The 19,175-nt window shown below is 36.7% G+C and overlaps 3 protein-coding genes across 8 annotated transcripts in view; 2 read left to right on the top strand and 1 right to left on the bottom strand.

Annotated features, from left to right (window-relative positions):
• The first annotated feature begins 182 nt into the window (after positions 1–182).
• The window catches only part of LOC127951181 (cytokine-like nuclear factor N-PAC), a 53,077-nt gene continuing 34,084 nt past the window's right edge, over positions 183–19,175 (top strand). The window contains exons 1-16 of one of the 5 annotated variants that reach the window (XM_052548970.1): positions 251–380; positions 852–888; positions 1,167–1,246; positions 1,357–1,495; positions 2,655–2,765; positions 3,090–3,173; positions 3,436–3,489; positions 5,154–5,204; positions 5,311–5,384; positions 7,780–7,879; positions 7,951–8,061; positions 8,150–8,251; positions 8,330–8,492; positions 8,588–8,767; positions 9,153–9,277; positions 9,617–11,267. In XM_052548970.1, the coding sequence (XP_052404930.1) occupies positions 343–380; positions 852–888; positions 1,167–1,246; positions 1,357–1,495; positions 2,655–2,765; positions 3,090–3,173; positions 3,436–3,489; positions 5,154–5,204; positions 5,311–5,384; positions 7,780–7,879; positions 7,951–8,061; positions 8,150–8,251; positions 8,330–8,492; positions 8,588–8,767; positions 9,153–9,277; positions 9,617–9,691 (1,524 nt within the window). In that variant the 5' untranslated portion in view covers positions 251–342 and the 3' untranslated portion in view covers positions 9,692–11,267. Of the gene's footprint in view, positions 381–851; positions 889–1,166; positions 1,247–1,356; positions 1,496–2,654; positions 2,766–3,089; positions 3,174–3,435; positions 3,490–5,153; positions 5,205–5,310; positions 5,385–7,779; positions 7,880–7,950; positions 8,062–8,149; positions 8,252–8,329; positions 8,493–8,584; positions 8,768–9,152; positions 9,278–9,616; positions 11,268–19,175 lie in introns of those variants that run through there. The other 4 variants (XM_052548942.1, XM_052548980.1, XM_052549005.1 and 1 more) reach the window with 4 other exon arrangements.
• Positions 11,369–19,175, top strand: part of LOC127951226 (protein rogdi homolog) — a 48,675-nt gene continuing 40,868 nt past the window's right edge. Inside the window, exons 1-11 of one of the 2 annotated variants that reach the window (XR_008152620.1) lie at positions 11,369–11,580; positions 12,968–13,039; positions 13,140–13,222; positions 13,376–13,430; positions 13,653–13,733; positions 13,852–13,947; positions 15,471–15,569; positions 15,650–15,763; positions 15,883–15,932; positions 16,049–16,175; positions 16,993–17,970. Coding sequence is in view for 1 of the 2 variants with exons in the window: in XM_052549029.1 (XP_052404989.1) it covers positions 11,503–11,580; positions 12,968–13,039; positions 13,140–13,222; positions 13,376–13,430; positions 13,653–13,733; positions 13,852–13,947; positions 15,471–15,569; positions 15,650–15,763; positions 15,883–15,932; positions 16,049–16,175; positions 16,993–17,034 (897 nt within the window). In the remaining variant the exon portion in view is untranslated. Of the gene's footprint in view, positions 11,581–12,967; positions 13,040–13,139; positions 13,223–13,375; positions 13,431–13,652; positions 13,734–13,851; positions 13,948–15,470; positions 15,570–15,649; positions 15,764–15,882; positions 15,933–16,048; positions 16,176–16,992; positions 18,048–19,175 lie in introns of those variants that run through there. The other variant, XM_052549029.1, reaches the window with a different exon arrangement.
• Positions 18,130–19,175, bottom strand: part of LOC127951240 (small integral membrane protein 22) — a 43,885-nt gene continuing 42,839 nt past the window's right edge. Inside the window, exon 5 of the transcript XR_008152628.1 lies at positions 18,130–18,259. The gene's annotated coding sequence lies outside the window, so the exon portion shown is untranslated. The remainder of the gene's footprint in view (positions 18,260–19,175) is intronic.

Raw genomic sequence — 19,175 nt, 5'->3', positions numbered from 1 at the left:
TTACATCACTAAGCAGCAAAGGCAGTCTGTTGTAAGGCTAAATTAAAAACAGGTTTTTTCCCAAATAAACAGATATTTATTATTATATATTATTATTATTATTTACACAAGTCAAAACATTTTTTCTTTGTCCCAAAATTTGTTCCCAAGCTTAAAGCTCTCCTTCATATCATAGCCCCCTGCTGTTTAGTACAACGCTTGTAGCGACAGCTGTTTAACGAGACAAGAGCGCACACTACTTCATCGCGCCGCGTTGCATCGCGTCGCTAGTAGGGGTAGATGGGTGTAGTGGGTGTGTTCATTCCCTGCATTCAGTGCGACATTTCTCGCTAACAGTTTAAGATGGCGACCGTGCATTTAAGGATCGGGGATCTGGTTTGGTAAGATAACAATTTTAACTTTTCACGATTTAATATCACGTCGAGGTTGAATACTCTTTCTTGCACGTGAAAGGCATTTTGTCGTGGCTGCAATAAAATGTTTTGTTAAAAATCTAGCATATGGCCCAGTTTATGTGCCGTCAAGCCAAACACTGAGCAGAAGGCTTGAGAGAGAGCTTAGCACACAAGCTAACGATTACTTAAATGCTTTTTAAGGAAAAACCCGTGCTGTTAGTTTGTTTAACGCTTAAGGGAAGTTTCATCTTACTTTTAGATATGTAATTGTATAAACAATGAATGTAATAAAAGCTTCAGTTCAGTTAGGGGACAGTTTTCTTACACGGTCGAAACTGGTTTCGCTACAAACTAGCGTTAGCTTGATTCGAGGCACGGTGTCAGTCATTTAATAAACGCTCAATCGTGTCACGTTTTATTAAAAATACGAATTTATCTTCTCATTATATATTTCAGGGGTAAACTTGGACGCTATCCACCTTGGCCAGGAAAGGTAAGATCTTTTCACGTGTTAAACTCCTGTTGTTTTTGTGAGGTCAGCTGTTGGCTCTTGCATTTAAAGGTTTCTATTTTTATTATTTTTTTTTATTTTTTTAATTAGAAAGCGTTTTTAGTCGATTTATTCAAACCAAAGCAAGAATGCTTCAAATTAAACGTTCAAATGCTTAATAAAAACAGTTCACTGAGATCTACAGCTTCTGTATCAGCAGACTGTTGTGGATAATGTGTTCAGTGGTTTCCTTTACTGATCTCTTACCCTTGTGTTTTCAGGTCGTCAGTCCTCCGAAGGATCTGAAAAAGCCACGAGGCAAAAAATGTTTCTTTGTCAAGTTTTTTGGAACTGAAGATCAGTGAGTACAGAGATGATCATAGTCTTTTACCATCACTTCCTCTTGTTTGCGGAGGATTTGAAAGGTTAAGCTAAGCAGATGTTGACTTTTGATATGCGTCGCCCTTTCAGCGCCTGGATAAAGGTGGAGCAGCTGAAGCCTTACCACCCCCACAAAGAGGAGATGATCAAGATCAACAAAGGCAAGCGCTTCCAGCAGGCTGTTGATGCAGTTGAGGAGTACCTAAAGAAGGCCAAGGGGAAAGATCAGGTTAGTATATACACACACATTTGTGGTCTTGTTTACGCCTTGGCTTTTCCGTGATCTGGTCATAAGCTGTCAGCTGAGATTCATACTGCGTTACAGCTGGTATTGAATTGCTTTTTAAATATGTCTCCTGTGACCGCTTCTGTTCAGATTTCCCCTTATTTTGGCAAACTGTACATCACTTTTGGGGCAGTGTCGAGTGCAGCACACAGTTGCTATCAACTGAAAGATCCTGTGTTATGCAGATTCCACGCAATCAGGACAGGAAATTAAAGGATAAAGAAAGCATCTGTGATTTTTCACCGTAATTCATATGTTTTGGTACAACGGAGCAATGTTTTAATTCCTTGTTTTGGTGTGCGTTCTCACAACACGTCCCGCAATGATTAAGTACTCGGTCATTAGGCGATGTTTTGTGGCTGTTCATTCACATGAGCGTCAACACTACAATTTCAAACCCCATTGACACCTGTATTTAGCACTGTCCACTTCTGATCAGCTCGATGAAAATGCATCTCTTAATACCAGCTGTAATCTGCATAAAATAACCATGTGGTCTGTTTCTGTTGTTAAAGTAAACTAAAAAAAAAAAATATATATATATAATATATTTTCTTTTGTACAGCACAAAAGTAGATGAGTTTTGTTTGTCCATACAAAGGAAGTAAGTGGGTCCCAAAACTGTTAAGTAGTACATTTTAGTTTTTGGGTGAAAGATCCTGGTTACACTTGTTATCAGGATGTGGTCAGTCAAGACAAATCACTCTTTACTCCCGATAGTAACATGCATTTCAAATATGTCTCCTTTCAACACTTTGTGCTTAGATTTTGAGGATCTGACATACATTGCTCACATTGCCAGTGTGTTCCCGTTTTTAAAGTGCATCACAAAGGCAGCATACTGTTGTTTGCACATAAGTTTAGTCTCACTCTGAATAAAATTATTTTGAGAAGAACTGTTTGTCAGACATTTTGGATTGGATGGTTAATTTTGCATAAAGAAGCTACACATCACAAAACATTTTGGATTCCATTTGTCTCTTTTTAACGTTGTCCACTTATGATTGACTCCTAAAAGCATCGATTCCAGGTATAAGCACTGGAATTCACCAGGTAGTATTTCATTCATAATTGCTCATGTTGTGTGAACTTTGTTTTGCAGACACACTCTGATGACAAAAGCAAGTCAGATAAAGGGCGTAAAGCAGCGAAACCAATGAAGATCATTGAAGAAGATGATGAAGATGCCTTCAAGGGTGGCTCGTCAGACAAGGTTGGAAGATAATACCTCACCATTAAATGGCATTGCGGAGGGGAAGGGTTAGGTCATAACCCCACATGTTTTTATCAGCTTCATCAAAGTCCTTTGCTAAGGCCATTTGCTGTTGCACCTGCTGTGGAGTTGGGTTACAATTGTGTGTTTTAGAGGTGGATTTGTCAAGCGGGACCCACCCATTCATTGAGACTGATGTCATCTTTTGCAGTGTATCCGCCTGGCCATATTTTGACCGGGTCGAGATGCAGCTATTTTAGGGCTTTGTTTTATGAGATAAAGCCATACTGTACACATGGTGAATGTGTCTCTCTTTCCCTTAAGGAACAGACTGATTCTGACCCAGAGCCATCCTCTGTACGACGGCTGGTCGCTGGAACAGTGTCAGGATTCAAATGGGAGAGCAGTGTAGGTTACATTCACAGTTTGTTTCTGCACTTTTATGGGATCTGCACATGTGCCCTTTTTTAGCTACCAGTAAGACTTACCCACAGGCTGATTTTGGTGCAGTTAAAGCTGTGACTTTTCATAGCAGCTGGTGTGAAAACACCTCACTTTCGAAATGGAAGTCACTTCACTATATAGTTGCACCTCTCTGCAGATTAAACCTCTGTCAGGTCAGTAAGTCTCTTTGGAGAATAGTTTCCAATTTAACTCTCTTCCATTATAGCCAGTAAAGGATGACCCACATTTTCATCACTTTCTGCTCAGCCAGTCTGAGAAGGTAAGGACTTTTTGCTGGGATGCTGATTGATTTTCCTAGTTAGTGCAACCTTACCCCTATCTCTTGCACATTGCAAACAATGGCTGCTCTAATAATTTCTGAATCCTTTTCTCCCCAAACTGCTTCTGGCAATGCTAGTCGGCTGAATCTGCAGCATGGCAGTTGGACAGAATTTTTTACCTAACAGAACTGACCATGTTAGGCTTATTATTTTTTGATGTGGTTATGTATGAGGTCTTTGTCTGGCAGTGGTCAGGGTCCAAAATGAACACTTCTTATTTTAATCCCAGATAATTAACTCCACATGGCTAATTATTTACACTACCATTTAAAAATTTGGGCTCAATGAGATTTATTGTTTGAAAGAAAGTAATACTTTTATTCCTCAACGACACATTAAATTAATCGGAACTGGCAGACATGTATAATGTTACAAAAGATTTATATTCCAAATCAATGCTCTTCTTTTGAACTTTTTTTTCTTCAACAAAGAATCCTGAAAAAAGTTAAGGTGGTTATTAAATATTAAACAGTTTTCAACACCTATATATTTACACTTGCATATATAATTTAAAGATCCTGAGCAGTAAATCCACAGAATGATTTCTGAAGAATAATTAGACACAGAAAACTGAGGTAATGATTACTGAAAATTTAGCTTTTAAAAAAAAGTGAATATGCAGTATTACTGTTACTGTATTTTTGTGCTGATAAATGTAGCCTTGGTGGGTATAGATGTACACAAACTTCCAATTTTCTTTGTAAATCTTACTGACCCCAGACTTTTGAGAGGTAGAGTTCACAATATTTCTGCATCTAGTTTATAGAGTGGGGTTAATACAGACCACTAAAACAATACTGTCAAAAAATAAAATCACAGCAGTTGTAAGCTACAAATTACAGTCAAAAATAAAATTTAATAGAAAAATATTTAAAATAGGCAGTAAAAAAATATTTGTGGCAAAAAGTGAATTACTGTACTTTTTGGACTGGCTATGGTTGCACAGTTTGTTAGCATGTCTGAATAATTGATTGGATTGATGGAAAAAATGTATCCAGTTATACCAGCAAGCTGTTTAAATGACTCTTCCTTTCCTCTTGGCACTTCCTCTTCAGAAGAACATTTCCTTCTTGCTTGTACTTTTGCCCTTTTGCTTTCAGGCGCCACAGTCAGAAACGAATCAATCTTAAAATTATATCTCCAAAAATGGAGACACTGAGATCTTAATTGCCTGAGGCTTTTCTCAAAAATGTTCATTTAGGCTGCGTCAGCTGTTTTCTTGCCTTGTATAAGTTTCAGTTAAAGTGAAATGGAGCATGTGGCTGAGCATGATACTTGATTTTCAGTTCCTAACACTGGCTTCGCTCCTGGCTCTCACATCAGATACGGCAGAAAGAGCTGTGTTTTTTATATATATATATATAGTGCAATCCTTACTGGAAGCCGACAGAGCCATAAAAAGAGTGCACTTAAGATCATTTGTGACTGTTGGGCCAAAAGGTTTCCACCTGGTTTTCCCTCCCCTGGCTCTGGACTTGGTGTTTTCTCTTTAATGTGTATCTAGGAAACTTTGAGTGCAAGACTATTTGCTATTTCTAGACTATCTAAAATGAATCTGCTGAATTTACTTTGATTGACAAGAAAATCTCCCTTTTACTTACAGCCAGCTTCATCAATGGAGCCCATCACCAAACGCTTAAAGATAGTCGAGGAGGTGAGCGCTGTCTTGGATTTCACAGCTTGTGGATTCTTCATTTACCTCCCAATTAGCCAGCTCGCACTGCTTGGTCATTTTAATAATTGTGTATTGTCTTGAAAAGGACACAGGATCAACGTCTATTCAAGCAGCAGACAGCACAGCCATCAACGGCAGCATCACACCTACAGACAAAAGGTGATAAGAAAAAATCCTGTTTCTGGAGGTCCAAATGTCTGAGACCACACTGAAATTCTGAGATTATTATTTTTTTATATATTATTATTATTGTCATTAGTGTTATTGTAGTCTTATTTGTATGCTGTTATAATATGTATTAATATTTGAATGGGATATTTATATTTTCAGTTTTTCATACTAGTAATTTTGTTGTGTGAGTTTGTCATTTTGTTTTATTTTGTATAAGTGACCCTGGAGCACAAAAGCAGTCTTAAGTTGCTGGGGCATTTTTTTTATAGGGTTGGGAACCGAGAACCAGTTTTTATTCATAACTGGTTCTGTTCTCTGAAAAGAACCGGAACCGTGAGCAATTTCTAAGTTTCGGATCTGGTGCAACACGTGACCAAGCGCTGTGAGCAGCCTCCCACCGGTTTCTGACGATTCTGCGTTTCCCCTAAAGGATTTCATAAAGCAAATAACAGCCCTGCCTCTTTAATTACTGCACACATTGATTACAATGATGCCCTACCAAAAATATATCAAACTTTTTTTTTTATTCCTAATATGCATTGCTAAGAATTCATTTGGACATCTTTAAAGGCGATTTTCTCAGTATTTAGATTTTTTCACCCTAAGATTCCAGGGCCCGTATTCATAAAGATTCTAAGAATCCTTTCAGAAAACTCTTAATTTAGCTTAAAAACTTTTACGTAGGAGTCTTAGCTTAAGAGCAATTCGTAATTGATCTGAGAGCAACTCTGAGTAAGGAAAAGACAAAACTTTCATCTTAGTGAGGAGGCGGGGTTGACCCCGTTGCTACGTATGACACAATCTTTTGAAGACTGTGATTGGTTGGTTGTCCAAGAAGGAAAAATAGAGTGATTTTAAGTATAGGGTCTATTCTAATTCTCACTTTGAATTTACATGCGTAATTTTTCCTATTTGACCGTTCTCTCTCTCTCTCTTACACACACACACACACACACACACACACACATTATGTGTGTATATAAATCATTTTTTTATTTACCATGAGGTATTTTTTATTTCCTATAAGGTATTTGATTGGCTTATAATGATAAAAATTGTTTCACTCTTTCCAATTACAGTGATTGAAGTGGCGGTTTGAATGTTGGTTTTAATGTATCAAACATGGGATCAAAACCAAGAAGGACGAGAAAGCCAAACAGTGTTTACTGTTAGCCCAGTTAGTGGATGAACACAAGGCCATTCTTAAAGGATACTTCGGGCCGGGTGTCACAGCAAGGGACAAGAAGCAGACATGGGAGCATATAGCACAAACTTTTAACGGTTCATTCCCCCTGCTTGTGCGCACCTATAAGCCTGCTATATTCATAAATGCAGTTTTTTGAGGGAATGTCCAGTGGAAACGAAATGAACTGCGACACAATAAGATGTTCTGAAAGTGCTGTAATTGTTTGTGTGATCACTCTGCTTACAGAAGGTTGTGACATATTGCATTGTTGCATTTTCCCAGTTGCCAAATATCGTAATGTAGTGATTACTTTTAATTTCTGGCGCTATGGCATTTCTGCGCTGTGTCTGAGATTTTAGCACATCTCTAATAAGATCAGTCACAAACATGATCGCTGCATGATCTAGGCAAGGCAAGGCAAGGCAAGTTTATTTATATAGCACATTTCATACACAATGGTAATGCAAAGTGCTTTACATAAAAGAAAGTCAAATAATCATGAAGAAAAATAACAAAAATAAAACAAGCAATTTTAAAACTTTGAAAATGATTAAAACATTTACTTAAAATTAATTTTAAAAACGGTTAGAAAATGTGATAGACACTATCTAATCTATAGCATCTAATTAACTCCCTGTCATCCATTGTTTGCAACACATTTCTTCTGCCTCTTCATCTTTCTGCCATTTTCTCCTCTGCTAAAGAAACTCTTAAGCCTCTTAAAAGTCCTTGTCTGTGCTCCTAACAAGTTTGACCTTAAGACCTCTTTTAAGGGTTAAGATGCTTTCTGAATGACTTTTTTCTTTACTAGGATTTTTTCTTTAATTTTAAGAGTAAACGCCCACATTTCTAAGAATTTTCTTAGAATTTTGTCACTTGGAAGCTACTTTTTGCATTAAGATTCTATATGAATACGGGCCCAGATCTTCAAATAGTATCTCGGGCAAATATTGTCCTATCCTAATAAACCATACATCAACGAAAATATAATTTATAATTTTGAAAAATGGGCACTTTTTGACGCATTCAAAAACAAGTGCACTTCACTACCAGTGTAGTCTGATTCCCAAACACTCTTGTGAGCTGGTTCTTTATAGTGAATCAAAAAATATTCCATGACCAGTGCTTGTTAAACCATTCTCTTAAGTGTGCTGATAATATCTGTAATCTTAGTAATATAATTTGTTTTAAAAACAGGATAGGGTTCCTTGGACTAGGACTGATGGGAAGTGGTGTGGTTTCTAATTTGTTGAAGATGGGGCATGTTGTGACTGTTTGGAATCGCACAGCAGAAAAGGTACAATCAAAGAGTTTTAATAAAAGTCTGTGAATTATTTTCCAACTTTTTTTTTAATTGTTATTCTGCAGTGTGATTTGTTCATCCAAGAAGGTGCCAGATTGGGACGAACACCCGCAGAAGTTGTGTCCCTGTGCGATATCACATTTTCCTGTGTATCAGACCCTAAAGCTGCCAGAGATGTAGGTCACTGTTTTGTAAATTGCTCTTTGTTTCTAATCGGTCACGCTACTGTCTTTGGTTTACATGTACAGTATTATTTCTGTTCAGCTTGTGTTAGGTCCTAGTGGAGTCCTACAGGGAATCAGGCCAGGCAAATGTTACGTGGAGATGTCAACTGTTGACCCAGAAACCACCACAGAGCTCGCACAGGTAACCAACATCATCCCGACAGGTGTTTCCTGACATTATTGGAGGAAGTCCGTAATTAAGGTTCATCTAAATCTGTAGGTCATCACATCCAGAGGCGGCAGATTCCTAGAAGCTCCGGTTTCGGGGAGCCAGCAGCTTTCCAATGATGGTATGCTGGTCATTGTTGCTGCAGGAGACCGCAGTGTTTATGAAGACTGTAGCAGCTGCTTCCAGGCAATGGGGAAGACGTCTTTCTTCATAGGTACTACATCCTCTCAGTTGTGTCGTGTGGCTGTATGCGAGGCTGATGTTGCATGTTTCCACATGATATTAACTTTGTATTTTCCATTGAAGCAGGGGAAGCAGGAAATGCTGCACGAATGATGCTGATTCTTAACATGGTTCAAGGCAGTTTCATGGCAACCATTGCAGAGGGATTGACCTTGGCGCAGGCCACGGGACAGTCGCAGCAAACATTCTTGGATATTCTCTGCCAAGGACAAATGGCAAGCACGTTTGTGGACCAGAAATGCCAGAGTAGGCTTACTTGTTTAGTTTTTTTACAATTCTGATTTGAAGTATTGCTGTATAATAATCATTTGTAATAGCAGCTTTTATAGTTCCTATGTTTTATGTGCTGGTAGATTTCGGAGTTTACCTTTGAATCTTACGCTAATTAACCATATTCTGTAACATGGTGATGCTTGGAGATCGTAGTCTTTGGTCTTAATGTCAAATGGGGTCCACCTATAAGCCAATATAGTCACTTATCGTGCAAATTGTCCAAGGAACTATTGAAACACACAAATGGAAATTGGTTACCATTAGAATCTAGAGGCAACACAGTATGTCAGTGTAAATTTCTGTAATAATAAAAGTGATACTAGCTCATTCATGTAACATTTGATGTGTTTCTTCTCAGATATCTTGCAGGGCAACTTTAAACCCGATTACTACCTGAAGCATATTCAGAAAGATCTGAGATTAGCCATTTCCATGGGAGATTCGGTTAATCATCCAACACCAATGGCAGCTGCTGCAAATGAGGTAAAACAGCATTCGTATTTGGTAGCAGAACGGATTATAATTTGACCACAATTGATGCTTCATTGACTTTTGGTAGACTGACCATGTAGCTAACTAATGCATGTATTTTTAGATTCTGTCATGCATCTAAAGTAAACCAAAGAACTGAATTCAACCTTAAAATGCATATTTAATTGAAGTATATGGATATTTATGTCATGTCCCCTATTTTTACATATAGATTACTTTTACCAGAATATAATACTCACTTAAAGTATCTGTTTTAGTGTTTGTAAAGACTAAATGTATTTTTGGCTTATACTTCAGTTTTAAATAATGCATTATTTCGCCCCTCTGCAGGTGTACAAGAGAGCTAAAGCATTGGACCAGTCGGACAATGACATGTCTGCAGTCTACAGAGCTTATATTCACTAATCCTGTAGATGTGCTTCACGTTCTGGACCACAAACCTCACCTTCTTTGTTCCTCTCCCTCTGTCTTTCTCTCCTCTGCTGATGAATTTTGTTGGGCACCAGTGATATGTTTTCCCATGTGTAATGGGATCTATTTAGCGGCCTAATCTGAGCATTGCAATCACTGTAATATTGCTGCACCGATTCTCAGTGGGAGGTTATTAAACTCCCTGCAAATGATTATTTTATGATTGAAGGTGCAGTGTATTATATCCGCATTTCGTTAAGGCTACTGTTGTTTAAAGATCCTAGGGTTTTTATTCATCATTCATATCTTTACAAATGAATTCCCACATTACAGATTTCTGGACATCGGAAATTACAAAGTATGAACTTTTGATCACAAACAGGCTTGAGGAGCACGACGAAGAAAAAAAGCCACTGCATTGCCTTAATACCCATATATGATAGATGTATTTATTTATTTTGTCTCTAAAGATTACCATCATGTCAGGTGCAATTTGGCCGTACAATTTTTATAATTTTTTTTTTTTCACTCAGCATTGGAGGTCACCTGTTCAGTTCAGTTCAATTTAGTTTTTATTGCCTTATAAGAAATTCAGTATTTTTTTTTTATATTATTTGAAATTGGCTGTAATAATCACACAGAAGATCCTGAAATTATTCATCGTTTCCAAGTAACCTAATGCTGAAAAGCATCCAGTAGTTTTTCCAGTATTGAGTCTTTATCACTTTTGCAGTGGAACTTCCTGTTTTCCAGCTTGACTACTTTAGGATCACATTAGTGTATTTTCATTTTAAGTTGTTTTATTTGTTTTGCTTTATTTGGAAATGTTTTAATTGGACTTACATTTTGTCCAAATCAGTTGGCTGACAGAGTAATCTGTTGCTCCATTAATTTTTTTTTTTTTTTTTTTTTTTTTTTTTTTTTTGCCTAATTGGTTAAAATAACTATATAGTTTTTATTTGAATTACCATTGTAACTCATGGAAAAAAAATAAAAATGTAAAACAAGGCCAAACTAACATTATGCTGCATTTTATCCCTAAATTATGATTGCATTTTTAGTGATATTGCAAGCCATGAATTCAGTGGATTATAATTTGGTAATTTTGAAAAAAAAAAAAAAAATTCTCAGAACAAATACAGGGTGATTCATTTTCTATAAATTGTTGTTCTGACAAAAATAAAAAAATAAATTGCTTGGTTCTGGATGAAAATGTTGTGATTTACTAAGATTAAGACGTTGTGTATATATCCCCATTAAAGGGTTGGGTAATTTGAATACATGGGATAACATGCTTTGTTTGACTCTACTGAATTTATTAATCATCTGTTGTCTTAATATTGTAGACTGTTCTTTTGTCTTAGAGAATGGGTTTATTTACTGTAAATGGTTTGATTTTTTTTTTTGTGGCTTAAACTAAGTTGGTAATGACACCAGTTGTGCAAGAAAGGTGTCTGTGTTCAAATTGGAGCTATTTATAATTTCATGTAAATGTGAAATTTATTTTCTTTTTTTGTTTGTGCGGTCAACTGAACCCTCTGAATAAACAAACCGAATGTCCAGCTGGTTATTTGTTTTTAGTGTTGATTTCTTTAATGCTGTTGTATGAGTTCATGAAAAAAAAATCCACTGTCCTTTGACTCCTTTCCAAGCCGGAAGATTTCAAAGTTACACAAGCCGGAAGTGCAGGGAAAGGAGGCGTGTCAAACTTAATTGTTTACGAGTGGTCTTCTGACTGGGCACACCAAATAGCGGAGTGGTTTGAGTTATTTTCAGCAGATTTAGGACGGCTTCAGTGATTTGTAATGCTCGGAGAGGAGAGATCTACTCTGTCTGAGCTAGCGAAGATGACGGCCGCAAGTCAAGCCGAGAGGACTGTGCTGGTGAGAGACTGATTTGTGTCTAATGCATGTCAGCTGCTTCACAGACATAGGCGAGGTTATTATGGTTTGATTAAGAACAGTCAGATTTAAGGGGGCTTGCAGTTATAAATGTATTCGTTGCGTTGCCATGCAGAGTTTGTAGGTGCAGTTTTGCAGAGCAGCTGGTGGGACAAAGTCCAATTCATCCCGGTGAATGGTTGTGACACAGTTGTGATGCTCATTTGTCCTGCCTTATCGTTGCTCTGTTTAGTTTATGCATTAAGTCTGATACTGACCACTGTTTCTCACATACTGATCGATTTGATCCTGAAACAGAAATCAAAGGGATTGTTCGTTCAGTAATTACAATTATTTTAATGTACTCACCCTTGTGTTGTTGTCTTATTTTGTTTGTTTGTATGCTTTAATGAAAAACAAAAAACAAAACAAAAAAACATATTAGCGCAGTCTGCTCTGATTGGCCAACTGACCCAGTGCATTGTGATTGGCCGAACACCGCAAGCACTCATCCGAAATGTAACGCCCCTTTCCATAATCGCGAGCTTCATCTTTCAAAATAAATGTAAAGACAGTTAATAATGTCCTTAGTTTTACCATAAGTTTAAGCCCGAAAGGGGAACAGAGTCGCATTACAGACATAGTGATGAAGCTCGTATGTGTTTGAAGAGTACAAGCCAAGGATGGTAAAGATAGCTGACTCCACTGTGTGACCGTGTCTCTCTCTCTCTCACACACACACACACACGCGCAAAACTCTGCATTTGAACAGTTAATAGCAAAAACTTTAATAACACAACTACTTACAGTAGCTGATTCAGAAGTGCCAGATTATTGTAGCAAAGTCAGAATTACCTCATAGGTGTTCTGTTGTAAGTAATCTTAAAGCTTCCTAAATTCTTTCAGAAGGCCAAATAAAGTGTTTTTGCTTTCGACTAGAAACACACAGCATCTCCCTGACATGACTGCTTCAACACTTACTGTGGTTACTGAAACCATGCCTTCTTTCTTTGCGTGAACATTTGAGCGGCATTATGCAAAAATTTCCGCATTGTGATGTAGACGTGGGGGCTTGTTTGAATGAGCCTTTTTAGGGGGCCATGGAAGACTCTTAACTTATATAAAGAATATCTCTTTGGATTTGAGACTTCAGTTTTTGCAACTTTACAGATCTAAATTATGCACCAAGAGCTTGTAACACTCCAAACAGAAAGAATTTTTTTTTAAATGCATCATATGACCCCTTTAAAATAAAGGCAGAATGGCTGCTTTACTGTATAGAGAAAAATCCAGAAGATGGTAATACATTAGTCATGAGTGTGTGTAAATGGTGACATCATGTATATTTTTAGTGAAATATGTATTGAAGGCAAGTTTTTGTGTGCTTTAGGAGGAGGAATTTAATTGGCTGCTCAAAGAAGAGGTGCATGCGGTGCTTAAACAGCTGCAAGACATTTTGAAGGTAACTTCAGATACTTAAAAAATTAGCTTACTCCAAAACAATTCGGTATTATTGTGCAAAACAGGGTGTTAATAATAACATTTGTTTGCTTTCACCAAAGGAGGCGTCCAGGCGTTTTTCAGTGCCGTCACCAGGACAGGAAGGACAGCTGAAACAAGAGAACTTTATTCTGGGCAGCTCAACGTAAGATCTATTAAATGAGACTGTGTGATTAATTTTAGATTTGAAATATGCAATAATGTATGTTTTTTTTTTTGTTACTACAGTTTTATGGGATGGTGTACAGAGCTGAAGATGTATTGAAATTTTTGCGTTTTTATTTTGCACTTGATTTAGGATGGACCAGGTGAAAGGGGTTTTGACGCTACAAGGAGAAGCTCTAACTCAGGCTGTAAGTGTGTTTCACACCATCATGAAAAGAGCTTTCAGCATGAATGGAACTGCTTTGCTTCTGGCTTTTTTTTTTTAATGTATGATATTATATTCAACAAAACAGCCATAACAGCTATATTCAGCCAGTGGAATTGAAAAGACACTTTGCTATGCAGTTTATCTGAGCTCCGTGATTACTTTTGTTATTATTAGAATCAATATTAAATAATTTCTTTTGCAGGATATTAACATTAAAGCTGCTAAAAGCAGTCAAGTAATGCACTTTGCATTCCGAGATGATAAACAGTGGAAATTGCAGCAGGTAATGTATCTTTCTCTCTTTCAATTATCTTTAATAAAAAAGAAAAAAAAAGAAAGAAAAAAAAAATGGTTTATATATTATAAAAAAAGCTGTTAAAACATATTCTGCCCCTCCTCAGATTCAGGATGCCCGAAACCATGTGAACCAGGCCCTGCAATTACTAAGCAGCCATGATGAGAGTTATCATTTCAAAACTGGGGCTGAAGTCAATAAGGTTCGTTTTCACAGATATTTACAGTTAGGCCCAGGGGCCCGATTCAGAAGAAAAAAGATAAGAAATTTCTTAAAACAAATACTGTCAATTCTTAAGTTCTCAAATATTGACTTAAGTCTATTTTGTGCTGCCTGCAGTTTACCTTTCTTTTTACTCTCTGCACTTAGTCACTTTTTTTTTAATGTGCCATCTATTTCCTTTAGTCAAAGCGCATGTCTCAAAGTGTTGTGTTCCATCTTTCTTGTGTGCAGCATTTGCGTGTGCACTGCTAAGAGTTAACATGTCCTGCTAAATGCTACCGTAAATTAAAATGAAATCAAAACAAGGTCCCTGTTTGATTGTGTAGAGTCCAGCAAAAAGTCAAGTTATCTTAGAGGTACAAAGTGTAATATTTACAACGATCTATTTACAGAAATGCAATATAATATACATAACTATGTTTTCAGAGGTGTATAAAGACATTACTTAATGATCCGTTATGTTTTTATGACCTTAGATTGAGCAATTTCTATCTACATACACCGCGGGTTCCCTTACATGGAAGTCGCCACTATGTTTTTACAGTAGCCATAAACAGACAAACTGTTCTACACAGCGCGTTTCGACACTTTGTTGTTCTTGTGAATAAAACACTGACAAAATGATGAACAAGTGCATTAACATTCGCAATACTATCGATTTATTGAATATTTACGTAAATATAATTATTTGATTTACCCTTGTAAAGAAATCTCATTGCTTTTTTTCTGTCTTTATCATAGCTTCTCTAAAAGGAGGGGTTAGACAGAGCCGTTGGTTGCAATTCGTAACATCACCGCTAGATGCTGCTAAAATTTACACACTGCACCTTTAACTATAAAAGGTTGATTTTTAGTAATGTTATTTTCCGTAATCCTAATAAATAATAAGTTTTTTCTCTAGAACATTCTTAAAGGTGCTGTATGTAAATTTTTGAGTCTACTAAAGCATAAAAATACCATAAAATGTTTGCAGATGTCAATTTAACATACTTGTTTATCTGAAAAACGATGCTACAGGCAGTTATTCTCCTTTGAAAATGTGCATTCTGAGCCGCAATGTCTGTCTCTTTTGGTTTGTGAAACTCGCCCACTGTCAGTTTACCCAATTGTATTTTGGCACTCTGGTTTGCCAGTTGGCGGAAACGCAGCGCATTTCATTTCATTCATCATCAAGTGTGCTCCTGCTTGTTGCTGTCGTCAATCTGGCAACCAGATTGTCAACAGTGTCTCAAAGAGGGGCGAAAAAAAGAAAAAAAAACTCTCCAGTATTTTGAATTTGGACTGCAATACCTACTTCAACCACTCTGTGTCTACTTCCAGAACTTTAAGAAATGTTTTTGAGAAAACTGGCCCCTGGTTTTCTTCATGTGTACTTGTGTGGTTCATAATCTCCCGTTAGTACATTTGAAGCAGTTGTGTGCTACAGGTTACTCTGGATTAGGAACATTCACTGGTACTGTATCTGACGTGAGATTGCACTCTGTGACGTTATTCGTGTTTCAGCTTATGGATGCAGTAATGCTTCAGTTGACCCGAGCCCGAAGCAGACTCACAACCCCTGCCAGCATGACTCTTCCTGAGCTCGCAGCCAGTGGCCTAATGGTTAGTACGCGGATCTACACTTTACGCTTGATGTGGAATTCTCCATGTGCTCTTGTGAACGTTTCTCCGGTTCTTTCTAGAAAATGTTCACACCTCCAATGCCTGGTGACATGATAGTGAACTTCTATATCAATCTCAGTAAAGTGTGTTTGACGGTGTATCAACTACATGTCCTGCAGCCTAACACTACCAAGGTATCAAGCCATTTTCAAGCCACCTGCACTAAAAAAAGGAAAATGACTAGAAAATATTTTTCAGGCACTCCTATCAGGAATGTGTTTTTAAAATGCACAATCATTTTGTTTTCTGTCAGAACTTCAAATCAGCAGGAAGTTCAGTGCTGCATAATCCAGGAGCAATGTTGTAAGTGCTCACATTTCCTGTTTTCACGCTGCAGCACCAGCAGTCAGTCTCAGTTTTTATTTTTCAAATGGTCTGGTTGATAACGTTTTTGGCACATTTTGCTTTTTCTCCTAAAGTGAATACAACAACACAAAGTTTGAGGTGAGCCAGGTCCATAAGGTGGAGTGCGTGGTGCCGTGGCTGAATGACACGCTGGTGTTTTTCACCATTTCCCTGCAGCTCTGTCAGCAGCTCAAAGATAAGGTGCGTGTGGCCTGTTGATATAGTAGAGATCATCATCTCACCTGCACAGTCACTGTTATAACTTAAGAACAATAGGGTTGTTCCTATAGAGGGTTATCAGAGCTTCTGGGCAGCTAAGAATTAGTGCTGCTGCAGTAATTATTTATTAATTACCTGATACTGTGATAACTAATCTATTATTAGTCTATTATTAATCTATTAGTTTTGATTAATAGTATTACTAGGATCATTCCAAATTACTAACAATGATTTAAGTTTTTTTTTATTTATTTATTAGTCTCTTATGCTCACCAAGGCTGAATTTATTTGATCAAAATTAAAGTAAAAACGGTTATATTTTTTATATTGATATTATTGCAATTTAAAATAATTGTTTTCTATTTGAATATATTTTAAAATCAAATTTATTCCTACGATGAAAAGCTGAATTTTCAGCGTCATTACTCCAGAATTTAGTTGCACGTGATCATTCTGATATGCTGATTTACTGCTAAAGAATGAAAGATTTATCAATGTTGAAAAAATATGTATGTTTTAATCAATTCAATGCATCCTTGCTGGATATAAAGAATTTATGTCTTAAAAAAAAAATAGTAGTACTTTGAACAGTAGTGTGAAATGTGTATCAGACCAGGTAAACTCACCAGTTGTTTTTAATGATTGTCCTGTAGACTAATGCAAATACCTGTGATCCACCAAAACACAAAGCAAAACTTTGACAAAAAGGGAGCAGATGCTTACAATGCTGTAATCAATACAATTAGTTTCCTAATAGAAGATAAATTTACAATGTTCATTTCTTTCCTTTTATTTGCAGATTTCGGTCTTCTCTAGTTTCTGGAACTACAGAGCATTTTAAGCTATTTCTGACCAAAACTCTACAGTGAATAATAATACAAATGATCAAATGAATTATGCTCTAGGATGCACTAGGAACAAAAAAAGTTCCGTGAAATAATCTGTCGTGATTTGACTGTATGACCATGTATTAATTTTGTGTGCTTATTGTTCAGCAGCAGAGTGCGCTGTGTATGTAGTATATGCACTGAATTCGTTCATTTGAAATGACAGACTCTTCAGATGAAGGTATTCAGTGGCATATTTTTTTGTGTTTCTGCAGTATTTGTCATTATCAGTGTTGACTGTTTGTCAGTAATCTTGCCTATATTGAAGTTAACCTCATCTAATATGCGTCTAGGCTTTAGGAAGGAAATGCTACTAAATACACATTGCTTACGTTCATATTTGTCACAAAAACCGTGAAATACTCCAAATGATTTGTTGAGTGACCTCTTCAGACTCCTTTTACCAGTGTTTTTACCTTTTAGTCCAGGGGGTTGTAACATTTAACACTTGATCATTATCTGATGCCAGGGACTATCATCGGTGCACAACAGTAAATGCATCGAGACCATTAGCATATGCTTATGAATGTGCATTAATGACCAACAGCGTATTTGCCATCCTGACTCAGCTGTGGTATGACTATATTAACACTAAATGACAGATAACAGTGAACATGTCAGGGATTCATATTCCATTACAGTTATACACATTCCTGTGAATGACTGCTTAGGGAGCAGAGTTCAGAGTTTCTAACAAGCATCATTCCATCATGAAAAGGAAAGGAAAGGATGTTGAGCGATAGTTCAGATGCCGTTCAGGGTTTCAGATCATTACCGTTAGTTAACTTTGTCAGCTTTTATTGCTAATTTTTATTTATTTCATGTTCACTTGGTTTGTGTCCTCATTGATTTCTTGCATGTTAATTTGAATATCGATTCATGTTTTAAGTGTTTAACTATTTTCATGTATATTTCAAGCTTAATATGGAATATTTTGTGCAATAAACATACTATGAACATTATGAAATTTACTTTGCTCTTGTTTCATTTCTCAAAAATCTTTACGCTGGATAAATTATCCAGTGCCATTGTCTAAATAAAGTACCATGTTTGATATTTAGGGAAAGGTAAATTTTATTTGCTATTAATTTGAAGGTGTGTATGTGTTATTTTTGTTTACAAAGTCTACAAATGTATACAATGTGGTACATGTTCATTTAAAAAAGTTAAATATTGACACTTTTTTTCAAAGGTACAGTTTTCACAAGTAAAGCATCACTTATCAGTTTACATTTTCTAAAATCTGAGAAGTCTCATCAGTCAAGTTATTTAAACTTTTCTTTTCTTCTCTTCTGTAGTGTGTAGGTTCTCTCTCTCTCTCTCTCTCTCTCTCTCTCTCTCTCTATATATATATATATATATATAGGTTAAATGGATTCAGTCTTAACAGCCAGATACAAGATTAACAGATTAAACATGATGTTCAATGGACAACTAAAAACAAGCTCTTTTCAATAGAGGCCATTTGTCAAGGGCCTGCATTGGTTCTATCCCGGAAAGTTGCTTCAATAAAGTGTATAACCAGAAAGTAACCAATGTCTTCAAAAGTGGTGTGCATGCTTGTATATTAAAATCTGTTCTCTCTGATGAAATATGTATAATGAAATGTAAGTTCAATCATGTGATTGATTTCCAGGGTAAATATTAACTGCATTTTTACACAGTAGGAAAAGTTTTTTGCTTTTATCATCCCTATAAGGAAGTATCTATCTAAAATATTTTTCTCCTACCTCCATTATTTTACTTGTTCACATATAAACAAGGTGGCAAAACTGATAGGAAACAAAAAGTGGATGTAATGGTGCCTGTTGTTTCTGGAAGATCAGGGCTCCATTCCCATATTGTCGATGCCCACCTTCTGTCTTCTTGGCTGTAATGTCATGAGAGTTGTATTGTTTCATGAATCTATAGATGTACAGTTATCTGTGAGATAACACCAGTAACATTCTGACCTTCTCATCACAGCAGCAGCAACAACAGCAGCGGATGAGAACCAAGATAACCAGCAACAGGACCATTCCTATGGACATTTAACATTGACTTAATGATTCTTACTTGCTTATGTTCATTTCTTATTTTTGCTTTATTCTACTTG

Source organism: Carassius gibelio, chromosome A3 (genome assembly GCF_023724105.1).
Source record: "Carassius gibelio isolate Cgi1373 ecotype wild population from Czech Republic chromosome A3, carGib1.2-hapl.c, whole genome shotgun sequence".
NCBI classification, from domain to species: domain Eukaryota; kingdom Metazoa; phylum Chordata; class Actinopteri; order Cypriniformes; family Cyprinidae; genus Carassius; species Carassius gibelio.
The sequence above is the reverse complement of the archived record's forward strand: the minus strand, read 5'-3'. Positions and strand labels throughout refer to the sequence as shown.